Genomic DNA, 24,454 nt, shown 5'->3' with positions numbered 1-24,454 from the left:
AGTTATTTGATATCGATGTCAAAATTGATTATTAACCTTCAAAATATTACGATTGTACTGGTTTATATGGGACATTTCTATATGACCAAAACGCAGATGCGAATGAAATTCAATAGCGGTTAATGGGAGTATTGTATCTTTCATTTGAATGTAATCCAAGTCATGTTGCACGAATTTCAATATGAATTACATCAGATGGATATGATGTCTTACCAGTTTATATGAGAATTTGATGCGTGACCGCAATCTTCAACCTGTAACTCCGGAACGAGGATGTTCGATTTACAAATATTCAATAGCATTCATTTGAAAATAATCGGTTCAGCCATCTTTGTGAAATAAGTGTGAGTTTAAATGACACAGGCTTATCTACACACACATGAACACGTAGACATTCTCCAAAAAAAGGATAAGTAGTGTTTTCAGTGGTTAGGCACGACAGTGAGTCGCGCATCCCACATAGTACCAGTACGCTAAAGGTTAGGCTTTTGAAGATTTTTAAACCTTACTATAAAGAAAAACACGCTGACATTTTCCTGTCACGACAACCTGATCCTAATGAACTTAATGACATACGGCGCTCTAAGTCTTTATTGAAAAATGGAGTTTTTGAATGATTTCATTGCTATTCTTTATATGAGAAAACCAAAATGGTTCATCGAGAAAAATGTAGTTGGAAGTCTATTAACTTCACAATTTTTTAATACGTCTTGCATCTGAATAACATGAGTTGTGGCAAGGTAGTAATCATGATATTATTTGTAGTCACGCCAAAACTATACTTGGCGTATTTTGAATATTTAGCTGGGTTACTGTGGTTGTTTCTTGGATATGTTTATTTTTTGTTATGATATTTGTTCAATTGTTTGAAAAGTGTTGTATTCCCCCAAAATCTTGATTAATAGCAAAAAATCTAATTTTTGGGACTTTCGTCATTAAAAAAAATACGTGCGCTGTCATTTTTAGCCGATTTTCGATTTTTTAACATTTCTGGAAAGAATAAATATAGACCTTTTATAACGCTATGCTATGCTGGTATATTATGCTGTTTTGTGAGAAATAATGTACGATTTATGGACAACAATATGAAAGTTCAGTTTGTCTTCACATCTCGCCCTGAGCAGAAGCAAAAAATCGTCCCGCGCAAGTCAAACAGTCAATTCTACCTAAAAACCAATCGATGCCTATCACACAAGCAGTCCATATAACAATAGCCTATACCTACTGTGCGATTTAGTGATGAGTGACGGTGTCCAGCAAAAAACAACCCAGATACGGCCGAACTGTGTTACTGTTGATTTTTCGAAATGCCCCGTAAGACCAGCCATTCGGGAAGTGGAACAGTTATTAAAAGTGCAGATGAAACTCAATCTGGCTGAAGTGAAAACCCTACAAATGCATCATATCAAACATTGCGTGCTGATTTCGTTCAACAACATTAACCAAGCTGAGTCATTCGCCTCGCGAAACAACATGCAGCACACCGCCGAATGCGGCAATGTTAATTATAGCATTCCCGTATACATCGAGAACGGCGCTGTAGAAGTACGTGTCCATGATTTGGCTACGCGTACCCCTGACGGCGCGATTAAAAAATGCTTGCAAAAATACGGAGAAGTAGACTCCGTTACACATGAGACTTGGAGGAATTTTTTCCCGGGCATCCCTAACGGTGTTCGTGTGGTGAGAATGCGTGTGACCAAGCCAATTCCCTCATACATAACCGTCACAGCGTTAGGAAGTGACGATGTTCTCATTCATCAAACATCACTAGTCACGTACCCAGGGCAAATTCCTACGTGCCAGTTCTGCACGAAGAAGCTGCACCTCGGAAAACCTTGCGTAGAAACTGTTAAGGAAAACTTAACCAATCCAACGGAAATCAGCCCAGAACCATCTTACGCTAAACCACTAATAGCTGCAAAACCAACATCTTCGGATCAAGCACCAACAACCAGCAACAACAACAACGAAACGAATGCCGAAAAATACGAACATACAATGACGACCGATAAGAGTAAGACACAAACTGGAACATCTGACCGCGAGCAGCAGGAAAGTAGTACGGATGAGGACATGGACATGAACGACAACGCAAAAGAAGACAAACGGATCGAACCTCAAATGGCAGTGGACAACACTGGCAATATTTCGCCCCCTAGAAAAAGGATCTCAACACGCAGCAGAAAGCTGCGTCTAAACGAGACAAAAAACTTAACATAGTTGTTTTTTTTATTTATTGTAAAAAACGAACAATCGGCCTCGTTGAGCTACCACATTTGGGCCTAAATAAATTTAATAATTATAAAAAAAAATATGAAAGTTGTCATTTTCTTGAGATTTTTTCATGAAAAACATGCAAATGGTTCAACATTTTTCCAAACCCACGTCCTAGTTCTAAGCACAAATCGAAAGAACAGTTGATTCCACAACCAACGACATTTTGATTATAAACATCGGACGGAAATGGCAAAGTTATTTATTTATTCCTAAGTTAGGAATTGTCGCGAATGGACTCTTAAGGCAAAAAATGCAATTTCGAGATAACCGCTGTGGTGCAATGCTGATCACAGTAGCAATGTCCACATAAGAGTCATGAGAGACAATTCCTAATTTAGGCAAAATCGAATGATTCCGCCATTTCTCGAGCGATTTTGGTGATCAGAATATCGTTGGAAGTGGAATTAAATGCTCTTTCGATTTGTGATAAGAACTAGAACGTGCCTTTGAAAACATATTGAACCATTTGCATTTTTTCATGAAAAAATCTCAAAAAATAGCAATTTTCATATTGTTGTCCTTAAATCGCACAATATTTCACACAAAACAGCACCATATAGCATACCGTTGAAAAGATTTTTTTCTTCTTTCCATAAATATTACAATTCGCAAATTGACTGAAAAATGACACCCCAGTTAATTTTCTAATGCCGAAAGTCTCAAATCAAGATTTTGGGGGTATACGAAACTTGCCAAACGTGGTTTTGTGTTGCATTTGAGTAGACCTACAACCTATATGTATTGAGTCACTTGAAAAGTTCGTTTAATGTTTGATTTTTTGTAGTAGCGTGTAATTTGGAGCTGTACTCGTTAGTATAAACTAAATTAACTAAAAGAGCTAACATCCACGATATTAATGATTTCAGCAGCTTAGTCGCGCCTTATCGTAATATTTTTTGGTTATTCTCGTTTTTTTACTCGGACTATATGAACTGGATGATAACAGTGTACTTCGTAAAGTATAAATTAAAGTAAAGACCGCAACTATGTTCAAACGCGCCGGGCGTAACGGCTAATCAGGCAGGTAGTTGTCACAGCTTGGTAAGCTTGTTGTAGCCTGGACCCAACCATCTGAGCCAGTACACAAACAATAGGATTTGAACTGATCTCATTGTCGCTTTTAACTAATTTGCCATATAAAACTATAAGAAATAAGGAATGATTTTCATATACATTTTGTTTCAATACATACATATCACTGAGGGTTGAAAGTGTTACCGAAAATTGTCAAAATCTTTCTATATCGGATTTAGTAGTAGAATTGGAATTGTGAAAAAATAGAATAGAATAGAATGAAAAATTATACCTATCATCCAAAATTGAATTCAATAATAAACTACAAACAAACTGTAAATACATGTTGCCATTTAGTCTGTTTTGAGATTACAGTCCAAAAAAAAAATATGAGAAGCATAATTCTATATATTTAATTTACGTACAGCGATGCCAACCTTCCAGTTTAAACTGGATTTTTCCAGTTTTTTTGCAACATCCAGTCAAACAGACAATCGGAAAATTTTTCCAGTTTTTTGAAATTGGAGCTAGTTTTATCCAGTTTTTTTAAATATTCATTTATTAAGTTTTTTTCTCACAAATTGTAACTTGTTTCATAGAATTTTCAAGCCAGTCATGGGATAATGCCGAGTGCCCCAGAATAAGATTTCAATCCACCGTAACCTGAACTCTTTTTATACAGCTTGTGAGTTAAACGGTTTGGGAATGTACATTTTGATTCGATTTCAAATGAATTTTACTCAAACATAAAGGTGGCAGTACATTGTGTCAAATATTTTGATGAACATTTGTTGAATTCTCAGCTAGTTGCTATAGTGGTATCTACAGAAAGGCTTAAGCGCATCGTCGAGTTTAACAAATGGTCTTAAATTCAGAATTTTGTGGATGTGTAGATTGAAACGTTCAAAACAATAAAATTCGATCAAATATTACAATTTCAATCAAATTCGAATGTTTTAATATTTTTTTTTTAACTTGGACAACAATATCAAAAAACCGACTCAAATTTTCAGTAAAAGGTATGGAGCATACGTGTTTACTTAAAATTACGTTCATTGCATCGTTGACTTAAACAATATAAGGGCAAAGTAGATTTTTTTCAAGTATCCAGTTTTTTCCAGTTTTTTTTTTCAAGAAAGGTTCCAGTTTTTTTGAAAAAAATGTTGGCAACGCTGTTTAAGTATGCAATAACTGACATCCCATCGTTCAACAGTCAGTCGGCGAAACAAAATGTCAATCAAAATTACAACAAGCTGTGACATGTTGTGACATAGGGGGGAGGGGGAGTTAGCTAGATTGTTACGTAACATGTTTTCACCGAAGAAAAAAATTTCTAGGAATTTGTTACGTAATAGGAGAGGACAATTTGCTACACGGAGGGAGGGGAGTCCATTTTGGGCAATTTTTGCGTTAGTTAATTTACCGGAACACTGTATGCAAATGCCTTCAAATTGTATTTTTCACAGATCATACAATTTGATGTGCCGCATGACAGAAACAATTACTAGAATTGTTTGGTCCGAACTTCCATATTCCAGAATTGATAATAAAGTGTCCATATTTGAGATTGAATTTGCATTGTCCATAAATTATAGGCTTGATTTGATATGTCGCATGACAGAAATATTTAACAAAAATGTTTCATCCCGGGTGACTTTACATATGATAGCATTGTTCGTAGAAAACCGAGCTGGTGTGCTTTGATGTGCCGCGTGACAGGAATATTCACTTAAAATTTCGTCCGTTGAAAAGGAATCCGGAATCACCGAATTGATTGAAAAGTTTCCCCGTGTGTCCGGATGACTTTACATGTCTGCATTGCTTATAGATCATCGTTAATGTGTCGCATGGCAGGTATCTTCGAGTATAAATGTTTCACAAACATGGGTAGCGCATTCCGTATTCACTAGGTCTTCCAGCCCAGAACCGCTTCTACGTTGCTTGAAAAAGGCCATAGTGTCATAGTGCCATAGTGTTCAAATGTAGGATAAAATATACGATACATTTTATAATAATGCCTGACTTGCTAAACTTCGGAAAATTGATGAAAATGTACTAAGTGGCCCTCGGACATAACCCACGGAACATCCGTATAGATCCAAAACCGATCATCTGACCAGACCACCACATATAGCCACGGAAATTCGAACAAATATTTCGGAATTTTTTCTTGGCACAATAAAGGGATGAGTTGAAGACACGCCCAGAAGAAAAATGAAAGTCAAAAAATAGGTAGAGAGAAACGATAAACAAAAAGTTGCGCCGATAAAAGTAACTGAGAAATCTCCGACGAAAAATGACAAGTAATTTCTTCCGAGGAAAAATGAAACTCAAAAATGTTTGAACAAAAACGATAAACAAAGAGTCGCGACGGAAATTGTTATTGAGAAAGGTTCGAAGAAAACTGTCGATCAGATTCTCCCGAGGAAAAATGGGACTCAAAAAAATTCGAAGAAAATTGGTAGTAAAAAGGTTGCGCGGAAAATAATGGCTGAGAAAGTTCTGAACAAAAATGTCGATCAGAGTTTCCCGAAATAAAATGAAAAAAAATGAGGAAAAATGTCAATCAGTTTTTAGCGAATAAAAATGAAACTAAAACACGGAGAAAATTTTTCTTCGGAATTAAGTAGGACGCCGAAGACGCGAAAAAGTACAAATTACTTTTTGGGCGTTTTTTCGCAGTTATGACGTTATGAACGATATTCTATGTACTTTTGAATAAAAACATTCAACGATCACCGACTTTTTGGATCCTTTTTCCAGGTATTTCAAGATTATTTAGAACCTCTGTCCTATCAAAATAATAGTTCTAGTATAGTGTTACCTAAAAATGAGTATAAAGTATAACTTGACTCAAAGTCCTGCATGCTGTTAACAGTACGGGTAAGACTAGTATGGGTCGGACAACACTGATTAGTATATCGAATAAGAGAAATTAGATCGAAAACTCGGAACCTATTTTATTCTAAAGGAATAAATATCTATTTGAACAGAAATACATCCTACAATTAATTACAACAAATTTGTAGTTCTAGCAAATTCAGTTTGAGATAACCGATTTGATTCCGCATAAATTAACTTATTGATCGATTTTTAATGGGAAATAATTGGATCACCCTGATAAACAATACAGGTGTCAGAAAGTTTTTGTCGCTTTTGTTTCAATGGAAAGTGTTTTAATTTATGCAAATTAGAATAATAAAAAAAACTTTTATCTGAAAAAGAAAATTTGGGATCCCTTGACCATACGATATAATACGTAGGTATAGCAGACGATACCTTATGGAAACATGTGCAGTTATTTGTCTCAGAGATTGATGTCTTGTCAAAATTTGAGAAAAAATGGTGATCCATTACATCAAAAAGTCTTTAAAGAAAGGGTTACAAAAATTTGAGAAAATTTTAAATTTAATGTTATATACATGTTAAGCAAACTGGAGCATTAATGCATAAATATAGATTGGCACGGCTCGTAATGTATAATGAACAGACAACTACAATGCCTGTGTTCTGAACAAGAAGCCGTTCATCAATGAAGAGCAAAGAATTGATATTTAACCCTTAAATGCGCAATGTTGTTTTTAGAACAACATTGTGAAAATCATCTCAAATTTATCACAGTATTGAAGCTATAGGGCAATATTTGCGGCTTCAAGGAGTAATTTACTAAACAACATTGGAACATTCCATCGGAATATTGGAAAGATTGTAATTTTTGTCGACTAGTCCAACTACAAACTGTGGTGCACGGTATCAACCTAGCAAAGCAAAACAGCTTTGGCATAACGCATAAAGCAACACCGAAAACTGAAAATATATACCAAATATTGTACCTGTTACATACTTGATTCAGTTTAGTAAACTGCGCTCGTGTACCCGCGTTAATGCACCTAAGCATGAGCACAAAACGAAAAAACCAAAATTGCTTATACCCGTATACAGCATTGAACCGGAAAGACTAACTGAAAAATAAGAACAAGTCCAGCACTGTTCAAGTAAAAAATTAACTTTCCGTTAAGCCTTACCGTCACACCCAGATAATTGAATATTTTTTCGCGGATAACTAATCGAATCACGGATAATCAACCCTAAACTGTATATAAAAATAAGGAAGAGGGACGACACTTAATCATTGGTGATGCTTAATCCCTACCCACATTACAGAATCTAAATACATAATAGTCCGGTTTGAACCATCGTTCGATCGGGTCATAAAACTTGATAGCTCCTGGTTTACCTAGAGCTTACGGCACGGTTCGTAATGTATAGAGAACGGACAATTATAGCTCCTGTGTTCCGGACAAGAAACCGTTTATCAATGCGAACAATATTTAAAATATTTAAAAAATTGCAATATTTGTCGACGAGTCCAAATTCAACATCTTTGATTTAAAAGGTCTCGTTGTTTCTAGTGGACAAAAACCGAACTTAGATCTGAACGTGAAATGCCTTAAAGCAGCTGATACGGGCAGATACTTTCAAAACAAAATGGTACTTTTATTTAGAAATGGTGGATATAACAAATTATATCAGGTGGATATGACAAATTATTTTACAAATAAAAGCTGCATTTACAAATTAAAGTTCATAGAATTATGATTGTTTGTGAAACAATGAGCATTTGTATTACAAAACTGATGTTTATATCATCCTTATATGCTGCCTAGTAAAATCTGTCTAAACAAAATATCTCGTAAACTTAAACTTGTAAAATGCACATAAGCACATATGAATCAGAACATCGCTCGGTTTTCGCTTAAAAACTTTTCCACAAGCGTTAGATCGTTTCGCGATCTTCAGGACTTTCTTTCCTTTTGCATCGATTTATTTTTAGAATGCAATGGGCGACTATTGGAAAAATTATTTTGTAAAAGTCGATTTTCCCACACGAAATCCCATGTAATTTTTAAGCCATGGGCGCAAAAATATAGTTTCACCGATCGAGCTTAAAATTTGCAGTCATGCTAGTACAATAATGGAACACAGAAAGTTAATGTTTCAAAGGTTTTCTTCCATTTAGAAAGTTTTTTTTTCATATTCATCTTTCCGAATAATAGATCAAAAATTGTTGTTAGTTTTTTTACTGGTAGCTTCTCCAAGATACTATTACAATTACAATGTTTCCTTACTATTTAGGCACTCGCTGGCAAAGAATATTTTAAGCAGTTTATATTTTTACGTAAAGAAGGATTAATTCCCTGCAACTTATTTTGGGATAGATTTTGTTCCACACCCTTTAAAAAACATTTTGATTCAAAATGATTTGATTGCCTGTGTAAAATGCCTTAGTCCCCTATACTGATGAAATGTTGAAAGTATTATCAAAATCGAAGATGATCGGACACGTTTAAACCGGGAGGGTTAAGAAGCTTGTCAGAGGTGTTATAAAATACTAGACTGGGGAAAACTTTAATTTAATCGGTTATCTAAAATTGCTATTTCAAAGATTCCTCGAAATTGCTATTTCAAAGATTCCTCGAAATATCAAATAGTCAAATGTTAGAACACAATATAGAGCATTTGCTGTATATTGGTTTTGTTTCCACAACTGCACCAATTAACAGATTAAGAGCCGAATTTCTTCACCCTCACTTAACTTTTAAACCAGGTTCACGGTATGTTTAAACCTGGCTTAAGGTTTCAGGCCGAGCCAACCAGCCAGGTGTCGAGATCTGTTCGGCGATTCCGGTGGAGCAGTGTGTGTGTGTTAAATATGATAGGAAAGTTTAGGATTATTATCAGTTAACAGCAAGCTTCCGTGCTGATCGGTCGATTTGTACTCAGACGTGTCTAAAATCGAAGTTTGCTCGAGAACAATATCATACGTTTTTACATTTCTTATAAAAAAAATGTATGGAATCCGCTCAAACTTTCAAGATTTTTTCCGAGGCCCGGAAGGTCGAGTCTTATATACCAATCGACTCAGCTCGACGATTTGGGACAATGTGTGTGTGTGTGTGTCTGTGTGTGTCTGTGTGTGTGTATGTAACGGACAAATTCTCATTCGTGTTTTTCAGCAATGGCTGAATCGATCTTATCCAAACCAATTTTAAATGAAAGAACTAAAAAAACAGTATGAACGCTATTAATTTGTTTTTGATTCTGATGTTTAGTTTCCAAGATATGAATGTTTGAATGCGTAAAAATGGCGTTTTTTGCAATTTTTTAAATTATCTGCCGAAATTGACAACATAGATTAACAATTTATAATTTATTATCCCCCATCGTAGCATTTCGTCACAAACCTCTAAATGCCCCCTGGTAATTACGTAGCTTGACGGTAATTCTCCCCCCCAGACAGCTTTAACGAATACCTTTCGAACAAGCTATAGATTGTTGAAATCGGACTATTATCAAAAGAGATATTTAACATTAAATGCGGACGAAAGATTTTTATCATTTCCCATTGCCAGAAATATGACCAAAAACATGTAATCTATTATTAACGCCAAAACGGCTTATTTTAGGTCAATAGTATATTCGGAGAATTTAATGGAGGTAATATGCCCTTTCTTTTGGTATTGTGCTTTTGCTGATTAATCCCCCTATGAGTGAGATATTTTTACAAATTTTCTTGGAAGTGATTATATCGAAATGATGTCTTCAGCAAATTTGTAGCTCTTACTTTTGCGAATAACTTTACTAAAGACTTTAAATATCTATTTTGAATACTTTAAAAGTTATGGCTTGTTGTTTGTTGATTACTCTTTGTCGCCTATTTATTGTTCAATATATCAAATTCCATTGAAATAAGCTAAACATTATTTCGATAAAACGAATTTTGTATTTCATTTTACTATCTACAACCGCTAGAAATAATCACCGAACACTTCCAAGTTATCTGGAAGGAACTTGATAACTTATCAGTACAAAAATGTTCATTTGTGCGAACCTTCTGACTGCAATTTTTCTAACTTATAACCATCGTATCGATCTGAAACATATCGGAAAATGAAAAGCGAAATAAATAACTCCAAGCAACGGCGTAGCCAAGAGGAGGTTTTGGGGTTTAACAACAAGTTTCGAATGCGGAGCACTAGTGGATGCTATTTATACAGATCTCAAAGCAGCGTTCGATCGTGTTGATCACTCGCTCCTACTGGCGAAGATAGAAAGATTGGGTGCCTCACTCAACTTCACCAAGTGGCTTAAATCATACCTTGTAGGCCGTACCTTATCTGTCAAACTAGGAAATGTTGAGTCACATAACTTTATAAATTTATCAGGTGTGCCCCAGGGTAGTAATCTTGGACCCTTGCTGTTCTCCTTGTTCTTCAATGACGTTTGTAATGTCCTTCCACCAGGAGGCAAACTTATCTATGCAGATGACCTTAAACTGTTTCTTATTGTGCGATCTGAATTGGACTGCATTGAACTACAGCGACAACTAGATGAATTTTGTAACTGGTGTACTCTAGAGTCTGTATACAATATAGAGTCCCGTACAGAGGAATGCGCAACACTGCGTAGAATAGACTATTTATTTTTTTCTGGCAACCGAAATATTTGCTGTAACTTTGAGTGACTTTGATCAAATCACAAAATAAAATCATACTGAATGAAAAATTAAGCAACTTTAATTTAATCGGTTATCTAAAATTGCTATTTCAAAGATTCCTCGAAATTGCTATTTCAAAGATTCCTCGAAATATCAAATAGTCAAATGTTAGAACACAATATAGAGCATTTGCTGTATATTGGTTTTGTTTCCACAACTGCACCAATTAACAGATTAAGAGCCGAATTTCTTCACCCTCACTTAACTTTTAAACCAGGTTCACGGTATGTTTAAACCTGGCTTAAGGTTTCAGGCCGAGCCAACCAGCCAGGTGTCGAGATCTGTTCGGCGATTCCGGTGGAGCAGTGTGTGTGTGTGTGTTAAATATGATAGGAAAGTTTAGGATTATTATCAGTTAACAGCAAGCTTCCGTGCTGATCGGTCGATTTGTACTCAGACGTGTCTAAAATCGAAGTTTGCTCGAGAACAATATCATACGTTTTTACATTTCTTATAAAAGAAATGTATGGAATCCGCTCAAACTTTCAAGATTTTTTCCGAGGCCCGGAAGGTCGAGTCTTATATACCAATCGACTCAGCTCGACGATTTGGGACAATGTGTGTGTGTGTCTGTGTGTGTATATGTAACGGACAAATTCTCATTCGTGTTTTTCAGCAATGGCTGAATCGATCTTATCCAAACCAATTTTAAATGAAAGAACTAAAAAACAGTATGAACGCTATTAATTTGTTTTTGATTCTGATGTTTAGTTTCCAAGATATGAATGTTTGAATGCGTAAAAATGGCGTTTTTTGCAATTTTTTAAATTATCTGCCGAAATTGACAACATAGATTAACAATTTATAATTTATTATCCCCCATCGTAGCATTTCGTCACAAACCTCTAAATGCCCCCTGGTAATTACGTAGCTTGACGGTAATTCTCCCCCCCAGACAGCTTTAACGAATACCTTTCGAACAAGCTATAGATTGTTGAAATCGGACTATTATCAAAAGAGATATTTAACATTAAATGCGGACGAAAGATTTTTATCATTTCCCATTGCCAGAAATATGACCAAAAACATGTAATCTATTATTAACGCCAAAACGGCTTATTTTAGGTCAATAGTATATTCGGAGAATTTAATGGAGGTAATATGCCCTTTCTTTTGGTATTGTGCTTTTGCTGATTAATCCCCCTATGAGTGAGATATTTTTACAAATTTTCTTGGAAGTGATTATATCGAAATGATGTCTTCAGCAAATTTGTAGCTCTTACTTTTGCGAATAACTTTACTAAAGACTTTAAATATCTATTTTGAATACTTTAAAAGTTATGGCTTGTTGTTTGTTGATTACTCTTTGTCGCCTATTTATTGTTCAATATATCAAATTCCATTGAAATAAGCTAAACATTATTTCGATAAAACGAATTTTGTATTTCATTTTACTATCTACAACCGCTAGAAATAATCACCGAACACTTCCAAGTTATCTGGAAGGAACTTGATAACTTATCAGTACAAAAATGTTCATTTGTGCGAACCTTCTGACTGCAATTTTTCTAACTTATAACCATCGTATCGATCTGAAACATATCGGAAAATGAAAAGCGAAATAAATAACTCCAAGCAACGGCGTAGCCAAGAGGAGGTTTTGGGGTTTAACAACAAGTTTCGAATGCGGAGCACTAGTGGATGCTATTTATACAGATCTCAAAGCAGCGTTCGATCGTGTTGATCACTCGCTCCTACTGGCGAAGATAGAAAGATTGGGTGCCTCACTCAACTTCACCAAGTGGCTTAAATCATACCTTGTAGGCCGTACCTTATCTGTCAAACTAGGAAATGTTGAGTCACATAACTTTATAAATTTATCAGGTGTGCCCCAGGGTAGTAATCTTGGACCCTTGCTGTTCTCCTTGTTCTTCAATGACGTTTGTAATGTCCTTCCACCAGGATGCAAACTTATCTATGCAGATGACCTTAAACTGTTTCTTATTGTGCGATCTGAATTGGACTGCATTGAACTACAGCGACAACTAGATGAATTTTGTAACTGGTGTACTCTAGAGTCTGTATACAATATAGAGTCCCGTACAGAGGAATGCGCAACACTGCGTAGAATACAGACTATTTATTTTTTTCTGGCAACCGAAATATTTGCTGTAACTTTGAGTGACTTTGATCAAATCACAAAATAAAATCATACTGAATGAAAAATTAAGCAACTTTATCGTGGCAAACGGAACATCCCAGCGAAAACCATTTCAAACATTATTTCATCTGATTTACTGAATGCTATTTAATCAATGAATAACGTGTTTAAATTTATTCAAAGAATTCGAGTCAACGCAGGACTCAGATTATTTTACATCTTCATATCTGAAATTCATTCATCATCTTATAAATTAGACGATATAAAATGGTTAATGAACTTAACCGAAGGCATCCGTAAATCAAACAAATCAAATCAGATCAGATCAAAAAGAGTACAGAGTAAGATGGAAGAAAAAGTAAACCAGGTGGTACCAAATATAGTCTTGGTCTAAAATGTCTTTCTTTTTTCAGGTGGATCTTGTGGAGTTAAAGAATTCTGAAGATTATTGACGATAGCGTGTTCGATAACTCAGAACGTAATCTAGTGTACCATATTGCAGGATACATTCTTAAGAGTGTCCCGAAAAACTATACTGTTTGTGAGGCATGCTTTACACCATGTATTAGTACAACCCCATTTAAAACAATTTACAAAGTATACTATACTTATAGATTTTAGTGAAGAAAATATTTCGAGACGACACGAGTCTCGTCACTTGTAATTAAAACGTTTCATCAAACCTGGCAACACTCATGAAATCACTTACCATTCAGGGATGCCAAGTGTTTTTCCAACAAAGCTGTAATATTTTTTGAAAAAATCTGGAATTGTCTGGATGGCCTAAATTTTTGTGGGAGAGTTATAAATGGTGCAATTTATTAATGAAACACATTTGTATGTTATCAAATATATCGCAGCTTACTGAAAATTCGCCACCAATCTGACCAATCCAAACGCTTCATTTTCAGCATAGAGCATATGGATTAAAATTGCGTCTTTGAGCTTACAGTATCTTGGATTGTTGGAACTTCTAGCTGATGAAAATTCGACAAAATTTGTCCACTTTTAGCGAAAAAACTAGGGTATGGTGTGCTTTCAGCTTTTCTATAAAATTTTCTTTTGATAAGTTGTAGCTCAAAAGGAGGTTCAAAAATCAACTATGCATTCTTGTAACTTATTTTCTCATTTTTCAAATTGTCTGGATAAATCTGGAATTTTTTTTCGGAATCTGGATCGTACAAACCTAAATCTGTATGTCTGGACGACGCTTAAAAATCTGGAAGAATCCAGATAAATCTGGAAGGTTGGCACCCCTGCTTACCATAAATATCTTTGAAGAAGAATGTCATAATATTCGCAATTCGATAATAGAGCGTTTTGTAACGTTCCGTTTGTAAATTTATCAACTATACAAAAAAGGGAAAATAAGCCTGATAGTCGTTCAATGGCACTGTAGAAGTTCGGTGAATCTTCTTGTTAACTTGCTGATTTTTGTAAGCAATATAAGAAATGAGAAAAGGTAAATGTATAAAAACAAATAGTTTTTCACTCCTATTATTGTAATATTTTTCCTGCCAATAACAATACTCCCCTTGCGAGCACGCACGAGGGCATTGCCAAAGAAGTATTTTTGTTTACTTTGCATGATAGGTAGCCGGTGACATGTTCGATTGGTAGATTTTGCTTCATTCTGTGCGAGCCTTTAAATAAGTAAACAACGCCTTTGGTGCACTCGAAATAGGTTGACTATCAGTGTATTCAAATGCTCAGTAATTTCTTTCACGCGCAGAAAAAATCCAATTTTGTGGTGTTATACTATCTCAGGGAAACTACTGGATAGAGTGTCAGTTGTCAGGGACCTTGGTGTACAGCTGGATTAGGGTTGCCACCCCTCCGGGTTTGACCCGGAGACTCCGGTTTTTGGGAGCGATCTCCGGGTCTCCGGGTTTTACATCAATTTCTCCGGGTTTGGTGGGAAGAAGCATAGGTTAATTTTTTTGGAATTAATTGATTCTTTACAAAATATTTAAAAAGTCTAAATTAACTATTAATCTGGTTCAGATTTATTTTTCCCAACTAACCCTTCGTTTCAAGATGACGAAGAGTTCACCAAATATTGCTAATTTCTTTCACAAAGCAATAAAAATGAAAAACAAATAAAATTTACTACAAATTAACCTTCCGGAAGTCGCGCTAGTGCGCTGAGTGCACGCTGATCTGAAAATCTAGCGAAATCGTCTTAGGGGACCAGCGGCTGCTCGTTCGGTAAGCCAGATGCGCGACTTCCGGAGGGTTAAGAAAAGTAATATTTCGCTATGTGCTACAATTGAAATGTTGCATTCCACTAAGTCGCTCAAAATGGTGTAAAAAAGTTATTTTGCTGCAATTTTACCAAATCATTTCACTCTTAGTGGTGCTTATCACCAGCTGCACTAAGGTCTGGCAGATTTGTTCTAATCCAACTGACTAGGTCAACATCAAACGAGTTCTTGCGGTGTTGTTGCTACTCCAGCAGCGATCCTTAACTGGGCTAGGGAGGTGAGTTTTGCCCCTTTGTTGCGAAATTAAAATTTGTTGGTGACGAATAACCGACACAACATAGTGTGATGACGCAGTTCTGCCTCCTTTGCTCTCCTTCTCCTGTTAGTTGTGGAGGAGAGCAATGCTCGTTCGACCTCCACAGAGGGAGTAGTATTCTTGGCACTTAGTCGGGGAAGTGAAATACTACACCATATTAAACCGATAAAACCGTTCTCAAGCGTGAAAAATTTACAGTTTTACTTTAACGTGGTAATAAATAGCGATTAAAGTGCTCTAAAATACCTAGCAATTGCTTTGATTCCAATTTCTGTCTCGTTCCTCTTAAAATCCACCACCCCCCAGATCAGTGAAAATCTCCGGGTCGAAGCCTCTCCAGAGGTGGCAACCCTAAGCTGGATTCTAAATTGACGTTTAGAGATCACTATTCCCACATCATTGCGAAAGCCAACCGGAACCTTGGTTTTATCATTAGAATAGCCAAAAAGTTTACTGACCCATACTGTATGAGAGCACTGTACTTCTTTCTTGTACGCTCCATCCTGGAAGCTTCAGCTGTCATTTGGTGCCCGTACACAAATGTCTGGATTACCAGAATTGAATCTATACAAGCTAGGTTTCTCCAATATGCCCTTAAAACCGCAACCCGATAGAGTTGCCACCTTACATTGAACGCTGTCGCCTGCTCGACATGGACCCTCTTTCAAAAAGGCGAAATATATCCAGAGCCGTGTTTGTAGGGAAAGTTCTAACTGGTGAAATAGATGCCCCGAATATACTTTCTCAGATTAATGTAAATGTACCCGCTAGAAGTATAACATCGTGGAATTTTTTAAGACTTGACTATCAAAGTACTAATTATGCATAGCATTTTTTGAGTGATTTTTAACACCCCCCTCCCCCATCGTAGCATTTCGTCACAAACCTCTAAATGCCCCCTGGTAATTACGTAGCTTGACAGTAATTCTCCCCCCCCCCTTGTCACCGCAAAATTTGAAAAAAAAAAAAAATAAAAAAAATATGTTAGTTATTCCCCTTTGAAAAAGCTACGTAGCATGACATGGCCCCCTACCCCCCTGTCGTCACACATCATCACAAATTACAATACTCCCCCCTCCCCCATATAATGCTACGTCATTTATGGACGATCCCTCATTGACAAAAAATAAAATGTTGTCGCTGCCTAATGTGGCTACGACACATCGTTTCATTCGTGTGCTGTCTAGGGATAGCCCCTATGTTTAAGTATACCGGATAAACGAGTGGATCACAGGTTTGCTTGCGATTCCGATGACAAGTAACAAGGCCACCTCGTCCGGCGGATCCTCAGCGGCTTTGCGCCGCTTTGGATCCTTTGACATGGCTAAGCGGCATAGCCGCATTAAGCCAGTTTCGCCAAAAGTCTTACTTTTGTAAGCACAATAACCATACGCGGAAGGTTGGTAGGTAGAACTTATTTTTAAACTTGATAATGAATTATTAGAATTTTCGCTTTCCGCCTCTTTTTTATGAATCTACAACACTAAACTAACATATTCACAAAAGAAAAACATGTTTTCCACTTACAGGGGGAAACGTAAACAATTACCTTACTAAAAACAGTTTGACAGCTAGAGTAAACTTTGCTAATTTGGACGGAAATAAATCTGCAACTTTTTGGAGAAATGTTTTTTGAGGCGATGAGTCGAAATTTTATCAATTTGGGTTAATAAAAAAAGGTTATGTTTAATTTTCAGCAAAGAGGCATCATAATCCTCAGTATAGGTACCATAAAATTAGTACAACGCGGTGGCGGTTGCATTATGCATGCTTTTTCATGGCATGGTCTGGGGCCAATCGTGAACATTTATCGCAGAATGGATCAGCATCAGTACAAGCAAATATTGTAGGATCACATGCAGCCATCTACCGGTCTATGTGATGAACATTTATGCATGAAAACGACCCTAATCATACATCTCGGTTCATTAAATAGTGGCTTTTCGATCAGATGGTCAATGTTATTTCGTGATCTGCACACCGCCCAGACCTAAATCTAATAGAAACTATGTGGAACGACGTGGAAAGGACGTCAAAGCGAAGAACTCCAAGAATCTGAATGATCTCTGGATCTCAAAGAATCTGAATGATCATATTTGGAAGCTGGTTGAATGCGTTCCCCGTTGTCTAGAGACTGTTTTCAACCAAAAATGCTTCCCGACTAAATAGTAAACAGCTATGAATCACTAGTCTTGATTTAAATCACAATTAACAGCAATTTTTAAATATGTGCTGATTCTATGTCCAGGCCCAATTCAACTTAATTTCATTCATATAATTACAGATTTCGTCTAATTGAGTGTGCTCTGTGTCCACCACTGTACTTCCGAAATCTTGTAGTTTCAAATTACGCATTTTTGTGAGATAGCGTCTGCTGATTTTATAGGTATTTGAATTGCATTTGGTTACCTTTTTTGGGCTTGTGTACTTTAGTTTTATAAGTTATAAAAAATGCATTCTGGACCCCAAAACTAACCCGTGATCAAAGGCTGTCTAGGTTACTCCAACATAGGAGCGTACAACACGCGAAAACAGAGAAGGGGCGTAGAACGATGGGATAAAATGACAATCCCTCCAAGACAGTGGTCAATTTATCATAAAAATAATTTGACATAAGCTTATTTGATGTACAAAACGCATATTATACCGATTGTTATCTATGCAGACTGAGCTCAACAAGAAAAATACGGACATTGTCCCACATGACTGGAGACAGGTGAGGGTCATCGCCATCCAAAAACCAGGAAAACCAGCCTCCGTCTCAATTCGTATCGTCCGATTGCAATGCTGTCCTGTATCCGGAAGTTATTCGAAAAAATTATCTTGTTTTGCCTCGATAATTGGGTAGAAACAAATGGCTTACTGTCAGATACACAATTTGGCTTCCGCAAAGGCAAAGGGACGAACGAGTGCCTTGCGTTGCTTGCGTTCAAATGGCATATGCTAACAAAGAGCAGATGGCATCAGTATTCTTGGATATTAAGGGGGCTTTCGATTCAGTTTCTATCAACATTCTTTATGAGAAGTTGCACCAGCATGGTCTTTCGCCAATTTTAAATAACTTTTTACTAAACCTGTTGTCTGAAAAACAAATGCATTTCTCGCATGGCGATTTATCGACATCACGATTTAGCTACATGGGCCTTCCCCAGGGCTCATGTCTAAACCCTCTCCTCTACAATTTTTACGTGAATGACATTGACGAATGTCTTGTCAATTCCTGCACGCTAAGACAGCTTGCAGATGACGGTGTGGTCCCTATTACAGGTCCTAAAGCCGTCGACTTGCAAGGACCACTGCAAGATACCTTGGACAATTTGTCTGCTTGGGCTCTCCAGCTGGGTATCGAGTTCTCCACGGAGAAAACTGAGCTAGTCGTATTTTGTAGAAAGCGTGAACCAGCGCAACTACAGCTTCAATTAATGGATCAAACTATTGCTCAGGCTTCAACATTCAAATATCTCGCGGTATGGTTCGACTCTAAAGGAACCTGGGGATGTCACATTAGGTATCTGAAACAGAAGTGCCAACAAAGGATCTTTTTCCGTACAATAACTGGAACATGGTGGGGTGCCCATCCAGCAGACCTAATCAGGCTGTACCAAACAACGATATTATCAGTGTTAAAGTACGGATGTTTCTGCTTTCGCTCCGCTGCGAACATACACTTCATCAAACTGGAGCGAATCCAGTATCGTTGCTTGCGTATTGCCTTAGGTTGCTTGCACTCGACCCATACGATGAGTCTCGAAGTGCTGGCGGGCGTTCTTCCGCTGAAAAATCGATTCTGGGACCTCTCATGTCAATTGCTCATTCGATGGGATATTCTGAACCCATTGGTGATTGCAAATTGCAAAAGGCTTGTCGAGCTTAATTCTCAGACCCGATTCATGTCCTTGCACTTCGATTACATGGCACAGAACATCAATTCATCTACGTATAACGTCAACCGTGCTCATCTCTTAGATACTTCTGATCCAACTGTATTTTTCGATACATCCATGAAGGAAGAGATTTGTGGAATTCCGGATCATATTCGCCCACAAGTGGTCCCAAATATTTTCTATAACAAATACCATCAAGTCGACTGCGCCAAAATGTTCTACACTGACGGATCAATTCTCGACGGGTCCACAGGCTTCGGTATCTTCAACGAAAATCTTGCTGCCTCATTCAAACTCAATGATCCTGCTTCAATTTACGTCGCAGAATTAGCTGTCATTCAGTATACTCTCGGGATCATTGACACCCTGCCCTCAGACCATTACTTCATCGTTTCGGATAGTCTCAGCTCCATTGAGGCCATCCGTGCGGCGAAGCCTGGAAAGCACTCACCGTATTTCCTGGGGAAAACACGGGAATATCTGAGTGCTTTATCTGAAAAATCTTACCAGATTACCTTGGTTTGGGTCCCGTCACATTGTTCTATTGCGGGCAATGAGAAGGCGGACTCTTTAGCCAAGGTGGGCGCATTAGAAGGCGACATTTACGAAAGACCAATTTGCTTCAATGAATTTTTCAGTATCTCTCGTCAGAGGACGCTCGATAGTTGGCAAACCTCATGGAGCAATGGGCATCTGGGACGGTGGCTACATTCCATTATCCCGAAGGTATCAACGAATGCTTGGTTTAAGGGGTTGGATGTGAACCGGGACTTTATTCGTACGATGTCAAGGATCATGTCCAACCATCACTCGTTTGACGCGCATCTCCGTCGTATAGGGCTTGCTGAGAGTAATCATTGTTTGTGAGAACGGCTATCACGACATCGAGCATGTTGTTTGGCTGTGCGCAGAGCACTGTGTTGCCAGGTCCCAACTAATAGATTCCCTTCGGGCCCGAGGTAGATCACCCTATGTGCCAGTCCGGGCGTCCTGGCAAGCTGCGACCACCCCTATATTTTTCTTATCTATATCTTTTTGAAAACTATTGATGTCCAAGTTTAATGCATTTTCCCCTCTCTCGTTCACAGTAGAATCTCACCAACCTATCCCTGTATCTACAATATGGCATTGCTTCTCGAGTCTTCGGTCCATACTTTTCTTGATAACCGTCTATCCAGAACATCATGACATACCTCACATGCAGATGATATAGAGAACATCATGACAGCATCAGAGTGCCAATAATTATCCGAAATATCGCCCCTCCCCTCGCCCTTGCGATTACAGGCTGGAAACTACAACACTACAACAAAGTGTACATATCCGCCACAATGATCAATCAGCAAACGACGATGTCAATTACACAATATGTATCCTACTTCCTACCTTTTCCTTTACTTACATAAGAGGGGAGCAAGCCGCCCCTAAATACGGCTTTCCCTTCTCCCACTAACATGTGACATGTAATTTAAAAAAATGAATTATCCGCCTCGTTAAGCTACAGCATTTGGGCCTAAATAAACGTGTTCTTAAAAAAAAAGAAAAATGCATGAAGGGCTAATTACATTTTCGTTTTTGATAGTGCACTACAACGGTGTAGTCGGTGCAACACTCATGCAAACGCGAGTGTAATCATTCTACCTCTTTTTTGCACTACACCGCTTTAGCACTAGGTAAAAACGAAAACGCTATAAGTTTCGAAACAAAATTAGCTATTCGGTACCTTTCTAATTGTACGGAGATCTGAAACATTCCATTATTCAGTCCATGTTCTCTCGATGATGTAACTGAAGTGCCAAAAGCTTGAGCTTTAGGCTTCCTTCCACGTTTTTTTGCGGGTGTAGTAACAACCTGTGACGATGCAGCATACAACGTGCCTAAATTTGAAGCCTGCAATAATACATCTATGGGCGTCAAGACTTGACTACCGAATGCGTAATAGTCCTTAGGAAGACTGATCAGTGCTTGATGTTTGTGCAATTCGTCTATGGCTTTTTGAAATCCTCGTTGTTTAGGATTAATCTTTAGCACCTCAAAATCAGTATCAATTGGCTTGACACTAGTTGCATCGATGACGGCTCGAGAATGTTGGTCGCCAAAAAAGCGAACATCATATCTATTGTTGTATACTCGAATAACCTTTGCTGGCCAGTATTGATAACCCTTTTGTTTGGCAAATACAAGCTCGTGTCGTGTAACGCACGGCCTAGCGAACCAGTCCGGCTCTGCTTTCTCGTTAGAATGACGAAAACAATCTGGACACTGACGAATTTCGTACAGGTCATAAATACAGTCAGTTACAAAATACATCACAGCGTTGTACTCCAGTGAATTTGCTGTAATTGTAAAACTTGACAGAAACAAATCACCGTCAAATGATTAGAAGTTTCAACATACCTCCATGAATGATAGCAATATTGTGAGCTATATCTTGAATATCTCCGCTAAATTCTTCAAGGGTTGTGTAGCTTGAATTGTCGATTTTTTGCTCAATAACATCCAATGTAACAGAAGAACGCAACAACAACGCCTTGCATAATTCCATATTATCGACAACCTCTGAAACTCGTGACCGATTGTTGAACAGTTTTGTTGGTGAATAGGTATCGTCAGGGAGCTAGAAAAACGAAAAAAATTAAAATCATTTCCATAAAAATACGCCATCACTCACCCAAGATTTGTATTGATCAATGACAAATTTAAGCAGATAATTCAGTTCTGCTTGGCTTAAATTTGGAGGTGTATTGTACTGATTTCCGTGTACCTGGCGACACGGAAAGCAATATCGGTGAATGAATTCATCACTGTCCATAATACTGTTACCACGGTCTTCCGGCTTCACTGTCGGTGTATTCAACCGCTCCTCCAAGCGCCGATCGGGTAGCCTGATAACACCAACAAAGTGTGGCTCATCCACGAGGAGCTCCTCTTTGAAGTCCTCTTGTTTAACACCACTTGGATCAAGCTCACTTTTTACCATTTTCTTAGATATATCCAAATTTACGGATATAACATGGTTTTTGTTTGCATCTGCTTCGGATGAATTAGTAACTGTTAGGTCCGGCGTAGTAGCTGCAGATGGGCTTACAGAACGAATCTCCCGATTGACTCCATCAGATATACCAAAAGCGGATATATTAACCCGTTTGTATTTGCTGGTGAACCTTTCCAATTCTAGCTGTTTATCTGTCGAGGATCTCACACATCCTCGATGAAACACGCGCAAACAGCCAGCGCATTTCAAAACATTTCCTTCGAGATGGCATTCGTAACAGTAAACATCCGGATGTTCGTCCGGAAAGGAATAGTTAGAAATGTCCGGTAATGTGTAATGGTAAACCGATTTTGGTTTAGGCTTTTTCGGTTTTTCTACGATTTGAATTAAACCGTCAACAACCGCATTACTCACATAAGATTCGATATCTGCAAAGGAAATTATTCTGGGTACTACCAAAAACAAACAAAAATATGCCTACCTCCGGCGTTAGTGAAAATTTTAAGCAGATGTTTGACTAGTCTGGTATGCTCGAGTTCTTCACCGCTTGCTTCACGAATTGCAACCCACATGGACTTCAACACATCCAGCGGCGTTTTGCGTTGGTAACGCTCCATTTTAATTTTCTTTGCAAGCCGTGTCACTGCGACTTTTCAATAGAAAAAACAGCCTACTTTAAACAGCAGGATACTCGCACTTATTGCTTTTTATACGGTAATTACTTGATTTTATACATCGTTTATATACATGTTACAGTTTTGGCGCAGACTAGTATGGTTATAAAACCTGTTTGCCGACTGCCGAGTAACAAAAGTAACAAAAGACTTAAATAAACGCTATAAACGATACATAATTTGTTAATATATCCCAGTAAAGTTCAACCGGAAATGAGCCGGAATTCCGGCTGGTTTTAGTTCGTACACCGGCTCCAGTGACACAACCGATTCTAACTAGAATCGGTTGTGTCACGAGCCGGTGTACGAACTGGAATCAGCCGGAGTTCCGGCTCATTTCCGGTTGAAATTTACTGGGATACACACTGAGAGACACTGTAGTCAAAAATATATAGTCTCTGCTACACTGAGCAAAAAGCATCTGAGAATTTCATAAGTCTCGGCATATGAACCAACCTTCTGACGATGTCATTGAACGCTTTAGAATGTCATAGGCAGGATTATGAATTCATTTATCTTTATTCATGCACTCCATAGACGTACAAATAATGTATTTCATAAAACAGTCTTATGACTTCGCTCCAATATATGCCTTTAAGAATTTCATAAGTTTTTCTCATGAAACCCATATGAGATCTGTTATTGATTCTGTAAAATTGTATTTTGTTTTTCATAAACGTCACTTTTGTGAAAAGTTCATAATTGTTTCTTATGAATTCAGTACTGGCCTGGACGGCCAACCAGGAGTTAATAGTTTCAGCACTTTTTGATTACCGCTGTTTGAAACAGAAGAAGTGAGATTTTCAGTCAAATTGCAACAAAATTTTAAATTGTTTTTATGTTATTGAATAAATTACTGTGAGCATTAAATCTGTTTACATGGTTATGATTTTTACAGAAGATATCCGATTATTTGAAATGAACTAAGTTGTGCATATTTAATAATTATCAAAATCATTTGAGAAGTAACAATCATTATCATTCAGTTGTCAAGTCCAGTTTCCCAGTTGTCTAAGCCCAGTTTCCCAAGAAATTGACGAAGCGTTGCTCATTATGTACAAATTTTAATATTTAGTGAGAGTTTTCTCTTCAATCTTCTGAAGGGATCTACACTTGGCGGTTATTTTGTCCCAAATTGAGTTCTACAAGATGACCACACGAATGAACTCTTGAGGAATGACGTTCATATTTGACAATTCTCAGTGATTTGTTTACTTTGTCAGTTGCGTGAGTTGGAGTGCAACGGGTACCCATCTGTTACATTCAAACTCATGTAACTCCCATGTAAACAAACCACCGAGAATTGTTAAACGAAGTTCATCCGGCTCATTTTGTGGGGTTATGTCGGTTGGTGTAAAACCTGATATCCTCTCAAGGTTGATTTTTACTGTTGATTTTTTGTTTACTAAAAATGCTCGAGAAATGTCA

The 24,454-nt window shown here is 37.5% G+C and overlaps 1 protein-coding gene across 1 annotated transcript in view; it reads right to left on the bottom strand.

The window, feature by feature from the left end:
* Positions 1–23,214, bottom strand: part of LOC131683346 (zinc finger MYND domain-containing protein 11) — a 44,181-nt gene extending 20,967 nt beyond the window's left edge. Inside the window, exons 1-4 of the mRNA XM_058965226.1 lie at positions 22,834–23,214; positions 22,029–22,780; positions 21,755–21,974; positions 21,081–21,693 (exon numbers count right to left, since the gene is read on the bottom strand). Coding sequence (XP_058821209.1) covers positions 21,081–21,693; positions 21,755–21,974; positions 22,029–22,780; positions 22,834–22,969 — 1,721 coding nt within the window. The 5' untranslated portion in view covers positions 22,970–23,214. The remainder of the gene's footprint in view (positions 1–21,080; positions 21,694–21,754; positions 21,975–22,028; positions 22,781–22,833) is intronic.
* Between the last annotated feature and the right edge of the window lie 1,240 nt (positions 23,215–24,454).

This window comes from Topomyia yanbarensis, chromosome 2, assembly GCF_030247195.1.
Source record: "Topomyia yanbarensis strain Yona2022 chromosome 2, ASM3024719v1, whole genome shotgun sequence".
Lineage (NCBI taxonomy): Eukaryota > Metazoa > Arthropoda > Insecta > Diptera > Culicidae > Topomyia > Topomyia yanbarensis.
Note: the sequence above shows the minus strand (reverse complement) of the source record. Positions and strands in the feature narration are given on the sequence as shown.